The following is a 7,638-nucleotide window of genomic DNA, read 5'->3' on the forward strand; positions in this document are numbered from 1 at the left end:
ATAAAAAATGGCATTTATTTCCGTAAATCACACACCACATATTCCTGTAAATTGCTCAGCCCCAGAGTATCCCTCCAACATGGCAATTATATTGCCCGATTCAGGACAGTCTGCCCTATACACACATGAAATGCATGTAGAGCTATGAGCTTGCTGTGGTGAGATACATGTCGAAATATAAGAATTTTTATAATACGCTTTTTATATTTTAATTCTTTAAAAATCAAAATAAAATCAATGCTAGTACTAATACATGTAATGATGGCAGATCTGGATAGCATAGACTCTGCTGAAAAAAACAATATATAATATGTGTGTGTGGCACTTACAATGACCAGAATAAATCCTTATGAATAAAGGTAGTGAAAATGCCCTAAAAACAGCTTAGGGTTCTAAGGGTTAAGTCTTATCCCATCTCTTATTGAACAGCTCAATGGCCCTGGGGACAAATGACTTTAAGTCATTTGTCCCCAGGGCCATTGAGCTGTATCACGCTATGTGGTCCATATATGGACACTTCCTTTGTATCAGCAACCAATCGCGAAAGTTCAAAGGTGAGTCTAGGCTGAGAATGGAATCTCATTGGATGTTTTCTCAAAATGAGTTTTCTCTCCTACCCTGAGCACGAAATCTCCACTTTAGAAGCACTTACATACACCAAACTTTCTAGACTTATGCCTAACTATATGTAGCATATTTTTACAGAGGGGTTTGTTGATATATTATTCCTAGCCTGACTTATATGACATTTTATGCCTAAAAACATGGTCGATTTTTAAGGCTATTGACACCATATTTTGATTTACAGGATAACAAAAGTAGATATCCATAAATCCCTCTGTAATTTCTCCCCCATCTAATATCTGAACACCATTAAAACATAATTTTAAACCTGGCTATATCCAATGCTCAGTTTTCGTGTTTTAAAATGTATGCAAATTAGCGCATATTTAATTAGATAATGCCTAATTTGCATAATATGTAAACATTAAATTACAGAAAACTTGTGTAATACATTTTTTCTCATATTAATGTAAGTAATCAACTGGGGAAATTTCATAGTGATATCTGCTTGTTAAAAATGTTATCCTATTCACCTGTAGTGTCTCGCCTTAAACTGCCTTGGGTACCATTAAAGGCGCCATATAAGTCCAAGTTATTATTATTATTATTATTGTTATTATTATTATTAACCCTCTAACCGTCCATGTCGCAATATTGCGACAAGCGTCATTACTGAATAAAACAGACGATAGACGCGTGTACAGTGTAAAATCTCATTTGTACTCTTGACCACTAGTTGGCAGACACCCAGAGCTTCGATTCAAGCTCAACCTTTTTTTTCAAAGTTTTCAGGAAGCATGCAAAAAACACGCGAGAAACACACGAAGAAGACGTGCATTTCCTCCATAACGCGGAAGCGATGCGGGCCACAGTTTTGCACAAATTGAAGCAGAAATACACCAAATGTTGAAAAAAAAATTCACGTGTGATGAAGTCTTGGACCTGTTATTCACCTATTCTGATTCTGAAGGAGAATATCTGCCTTTTGGAGAATATGATCGATCGTCTATTGACTGATAGTCACGGTGCGTCTGTGAATGGAGGTACGTCTTTACGACAGTGTCCACTAAGCATACCATGCTTATTTCGACCCTCTGCCCAACATAGCTGGAGGTGCTGATGGTGTCCGTAATGGACGTGGTATAGACAGCAGGGGTTGTAAAAATAGGGCTCTGAAGAACTACAAAGTCACTCGCGATATGGAACTGATTTGACCAGGCTACTTTATTGTATAGTAGCATAGGGTTTGTGATTATAGCAATAGTTTACTATTGTTGGTTTACATGTGACTGTATTCCTGTTCATTTGTTATGTCGGTGAAATTGCAAAAAAAGAAAGTAAAACTGCTCAAATATGTTCAACATCTAGTATTTACTGAAATGTGCATAATTCACGGTGGTTACCATCCAGTGACGCCATAATATGCAAATTAGATGAGTAAATTTACCCCCTTCATAAACTTCTGTTCATACTAAATGATTTTCACATTTACAGTAGGACTTTATCTCTGACCACTTGCAAGCCATGGCCTCTTGAAATTTTGATGTACAAATCCAATTTATTCTTTTTAAACCCTGGCGGCTAAAGGGTTAAGTGTGTGTCAATAAATGTATGTGTGTGTGTGTGTGTGAGAGAGCGTGTGTGTAATTTTTTGGGGAAGCAGTGGCCTACTGGTTAGCGCTTCGGACTTGTAACCGGAGGGTTGCCGGTTCGAACCCTTACCAGTAGGCACGGCTGAAGTACCCTTGAGCAAGGCACCTAATCCCTCTGGTTCTGGTGTGTGTGTGTGTGTGTCTATAAGTGAGTGTGAATAGATGTGTGTGTGTGTCTGTGTGTGTGTTGCAGAGTCCCTCCTCTCTGTGGTCCATGTGTGTGTGTGTGTGTGTGTGTGTCTATAAGTGAGTGTAAATACATGTGTGTGTGTGTGCGTGTGTGTGTGTGTGTTGCAGAGTCCCTCCTCTCTGTGGTCCATGTGTGTGTGTGTGTGTGTGTGTGTGTGTGTGTGTGTGTGGGTGTGTCTATAAGTGAGTGTAAATACATGTGTGTGTGCATGTGTGTGTGTGTGTGTGTGTTGCAGAGTCCCTCCTCTCTGTGGTCCATGTGGGTGTGTCTATAAGTGAGTGTAAATACATGTGTGTGTGTGTGTGTGTGTGTGTGTGTGTGTGTGTGTGTGTGTGTGTGTGTGTGTGTGTGTGTGTGTGTGTGTGTGTGTGTGTGCGTGTGTGTGTGTGTGTTGCAGAGTCCCTCCTCTCTGTGGTCCATGTGGGTGTGTCTATAAGTGAGTGTAAATACATGTGTGTGTGTGTGTGTGTGTGTGTGTGTGTGTGGTGTGTGTGTGTGTGTGTGTGTGTGTGTGTGTGTGTGTGTGTGTGTGTGTGTGTGTGTGTGTGTGTGTGTGTTGCAGAGTCCCTCCTCTCTGTGGTCCATGTGGGTGTGTCTATAAGTGAGTGTAAATACATGTGTGTGTGTGTGTGCGTGTGTGTGTGTGTGTTGCAGAGTCCCTCCTCTCTGTGGTCCATGTGTGTGTGGGTGTGTCTATAAGTGAGTGTAAATACATGTGTGTGTGTGTGTGCGTGTGTGTGTGTGTGTTGCAGAGTCCCTCCTCTCTGTGGTCCATGTGTGTGCGGGTGTGCTGCTTTTCCTCCTCTTGGTTGCCATGGCAGTGAGATGGTTTGCAATCGATCTCGCTCTTCTCTTCCGATCAGCTCGAAGGACTGAAGGTAAAACTCTGTGTGTGTGTGTGTGTGTGTGTGTGTGTGTGTGTGTGTGTGTGTGTGTGTGTGTGTGTGTGTGTGTGTGTGTGTGTGTGAAGGACTGAAGGTAAAACTCTGTGTGTTAAGTCGAACTACAGTTATATCTTGGCTAGTAAGATAAGATGATGCATACGTGTGGATATTCTAATGGAGTGTGTGTTTGGGGATGTTGTAAGGGAGTGTGTGTGTGTTTCAAACGGTAAGGTACCCGTACGTGGTGTATCCGAGGGAGTGTGTGTGTGGGGATGTTCTAATGGAGTGTGTGTGTGTGTGTGAGTGTGTGTGTGTGTGTTTGTTTCAGACAGTAAGGTGTATGACGCGTACGTGGTGTATCCAAGGGAGAGTGTGTGTGGGGATGTTCTAATGGAGTGTGTGTGTGTGTGTGTGTGTGTTTCAGATGGTAAGGTGTATGACGCGTACGTGGTGTATCCGAGGGAGTGTGTGTGCGGGGACGCTATGAGGGAGTGTGTGTGTGGGGACGCTATGAGGGAGTGTGTGTGCGGGGACGCTATGAGGGAGTGTGTGTGCGGGGACGCTATGAGGGAGTGTGTGTGTGGGGACGCTATGAGGGAGTGTGTGTGTGAAGACGCTATGAGGGAGTGTGTGTGTGAAGACGCTATGAGGGAGTGTGTGTGTGAAGACGCTGTAAGGGAGTGTGTGTGTGGGGACGCTATGAGGGAGTGTGTGTGTGAAGACGCTATGAGGGAGTGTGTGTGTGAAGACGCTCTCTCAGTGTTCCTCAACTCCAGCTTGCCAGCGGTTCTGGAAGAGCAGTGCGGTTACAAACTCTTCATCCACGGCAGAGACGACCTCCCTGGAGAAGGTGAGCATGAGTGTGTGTGTGTGAGCGTGAGTGTGTGTGTGTGTGTGTGTGAGAGAGAGCGTGTGTGTGTGTGTGTGTAAGCATGTGTGTGTGTGTGTGTGTGAGAGAGCGTGTGTGTGTGTCTGTGTGTGAGAGCGTGTGTGTGTGTGAGAGAGCGTGTGTGTGTGTGAGAGCGTGTGTGTGTGTATGTGTGTGTGTGTGTGTGTGTGAGAGAGTGTGTGTGAGTGTGTGAGAGAGCGTGTGTGTGTGTGAGAGCGTGTGTGTGTGTATGTGTGTGTGTGTGTGTGTGTGAGAGAGTGTGTGTGAGTGTGTGAGAGAGCGTGTGTGTGTGTGTGTGTGTGAGAGAGAGAGCGTGTGTGTGTGTGGTTTGTGTGTCTGAACAGCTTCAGGTGTTTAGCATCCTCTTTACTATAGGAAACAATGCAATACATTGTTGAATAAATTGCTAAATCATGTAATTTGTTGTGGTTTTTGCCTGTCTTCACTGAGCTAACTAGCTAAATAATTCAAGAAAGGAGAAAGTTACAACCAAAGGCGTCGATTTGGCACAGAACTATTTGGGCCTGTGATTTCTGTTGCCTGATCTATGCACAGGGACCACGGCACACCTGGATCAATCAATCTGACGAGATTAGTGATGTGATTGGTTGCCATGTCTCTCTCTGACCCGCCCCTCTGTATGACATCACCAGATCAGGCAGAGCAGGTGGAGAGGTGCATGCGCCTCAGCCGGCGACTCCTCGTTGTCATGACAACAGTGGCGTCAGGTGGGGCGCAGGTGGTGGCCCCGCCCCTGGAGCAGTTTGATTGGCAGATGGGGCTCCACCGCTCTCTGGTGCAGGAGGACATGAGTGTCATCATGGTGCAGGTGGAGGAGGGGCACACACACACACACCTGCACACACACACACTCTCACACACACGCCTGCACACACACACACCATCACACACACACCTGCACACACATACACTCTCACAGGCACAGACGGCCCCTAGCCTGCACACACACACACTCTCACACACACACCTGCTCACACACACACTCTCCCAGACACAGACGGCCCCTAGCCTGCAGCTGCTGCTGAAGAAGAGCGCCCCCCTCAGGTGGGAGATGGGATTGCGAGGAGCTAACTGTCCCACCTCACGCTTCTGGAAGAGAGTCCGCTACATGATGCCCCCCCCACCACCAACACCACCAGCATCAGACCACCAGAGACTCAACACCATCCAGCTCATCTAGAGATCTACACACACACACACACACACACACACACCACCACCACCACAATCACCATCAGACCACCAGAGACTCAACACCATCCAGCTCATCTAGAGATCTACACACACACACACACCACCACCATCAGACCACCAGAGACTCAACACCATCCAGCTCATCTAGAGATCTCCACACACACACACACACACACACACAATCACACATACACTCACACAAACACATACTCACACAAACTGCCCCACCAGCACCAACAACAGCACCACCCCAAACACCACCATCATCATCAGACCACCAGAGACTCAACACCACCCAACACACTTGTACACACCACCTCCACATCAGAATCAGATTTATTGGCCAGGTTTGCGTAAAAACAAACAAGTAATTTGTCTCTGGTTAATCTTTGCTCTCAAAGTACAACACGTTGAGTGATATTTCACACAAACTAGATAACAGATATTGAGATTTTTTGGTTATTTTCTGAATTTATCCTTTACTTAGTTCCACAAACGCAGAAGGCACATAAGTTACCGTGGGGATTTATTTTGTGCAGCTAGCATGGTCCTTAGTTTAGAACTATATCATGCATATGGATATAATTATATGTATGTATATATATATAGCTAGGGTTGGGTATCGTTTGGGTTTTATCCGATACCGGTGCTAAATCGATACTTTTAAAACGGTGCCGGTGCCGAAACGGTGCCTGAACTGGTACTTAAAATAAAATGCTCTAAAGCATGAATTGCTTTTTATTGATAAGACAAATTGGAACATGGAATTGAACTGTTATATTTAATTTACTATCAATATCTCATTACTTCTACGAATAATACATTTAAATGTTGAAGCAGCTTGCCATGGATGCACACACAATGCTAAGCTCTGCTTTCAAGTTTATCCAGTGTAGGCGGCTTGCCATAAGGTATGTTAAAACCGCTTGCCATGGAACTGCCCGGTCATGGACAACGGCATTTGCAAGCAACCTAATCTAACGTCAAGGGACTCTACTTTCAAGTTAATTCAGTGTGTTCCCAAATGCTTCAAGACATTTTATGATGTTTTTCCCCCATTACACGCAATAATTTTAAACATGTTACATAATATGCCAGTGTTGAAGTGTTTAGATTCCCAGCGGTAGGCATTTTAACAGCAACTATGCGCTAACAGGCTAACCCCTGTCAGAGCAGCTTAATTAGCGATAACGTACGGAGATGGTTTCGTAGCCTCTTTGACAGCTCAGGGATATCAATGCAGAGGTATGTAACCTACATACGCTATTTGTGTTTTTGCAAGCTAACTTTTAGCATGATCTTCATATTCATTTTGATGCTATATGGGCCTCATGCACATGAAATATTAATGTCATGTCACTATGTTGTTTGGAACACACTGTGAAATAAAGTATGTGCTATGAGAATATGGTGGCCTTCATTCTTCTGTGTCCCTGAAGCCTCCCTCTTTGGACAGTTCCAGAGATATCAACGGACATCAACATAGCCTAGGCCAGGGTATCTCTCGTGCAGCTCGCAGCTGCTCAACTGATGTTCTCACTTCTCCTTGGATTTAGAGTTTTTTTATTTTTTGAAATAGCCTAGCCTATATTTCTGGTAAATGAAAATGCTTTTCATAAGTTGATAGTAATGCCAATACTTAGGCTGCAATGTTTAAATTACAATAATTTTACCGTCATGTTATGCATAGGAATATAGCCCAAAAAGAAGCAGACATGTTTGTTTCAGGTGTAATGCTACTGTTGCAATCAGGAAAACCCTGACGCTAAGAGTAAATAGAAAGAGGAACACAGACATTCAAAAGGAGGATTAATCTTTTTTGCAGGCTAGCATAACCCTTCTGGTTGATATGTCAACGTAACCAAAATAACACCGTTAAAAAACGTGTTCTACACGTTAGTTTGGTAGCCTATTTGCCAGATTTAACTTATGCATAAAGCTTCAAACCTGAACATTTCCCAAAGGCACTGACCTTTGCAAGTAGGCTATAATGTAAAGGTAGGCTATATAGACGTCAGTCAGAGAGGCAGAATCGTTTTTCTTTTTGTGTATTTTCTTTTACTGAACACTTGACGGAACATTTTATTATTTGACGGTCACATTGGCATCATATCAGTTGTTACATTGGAGCATTTCTCATGCTAATAAGTCATTTAGTGAGGGGAAATTTGTGATGTGTGTCAGATATCTTTCTTGCTACTCATTCCTGAAAAGAATAATTTGTAGCATCTGCCCAGTGTCTCA

General features: G+C 43.7%; 1 protein-coding gene across 1 annotated transcript in view; it reads left to right on the top strand.

The window, feature by feature from the left end:
- Positions 1–6,816, top strand: part of il1rl1 (interleukin 1 receptor-like 1) — a 23,179-nt gene extending 16,363 nt beyond the window's left edge. Inside the window, exons 9-12 of the mRNA XM_076264553.1 lie at positions 3,159–3,284; positions 3,715–3,917; positions 3,963–4,140; positions 4,833–6,816. Coding sequence (XP_076120668.1) covers positions 3,159–3,284; positions 3,715–3,917; positions 3,963–4,140; positions 4,833–5,380 — 1,055 coding nt within the window. The 3' untranslated portion in view covers positions 5,381–6,816. The remainder of the gene's footprint in view (positions 1–3,158; positions 3,285–3,714; positions 3,918–3,962; positions 4,141–4,832) is intronic.
- The last annotated feature ends 822 nt before the right edge of the window (positions 6,817–7,638 follow it).

Source organism: Alosa pseudoharengus, unplaced genomic scaffold (assembly GCF_046254945.1).
Source record: "Alosa pseudoharengus isolate Yale_2024_CS ecotype anadromous, Long Island Sound unplaced genomic scaffold, YU_APseudo_1.1 YU_APseudo_1.1_scf_3, whole genome shotgun sequence".
Taxonomy (NCBI): Eukaryota; Metazoa; Chordata; class Actinopteri; order Clupeiformes; family Clupeidae; genus Alosa; species Alosa pseudoharengus.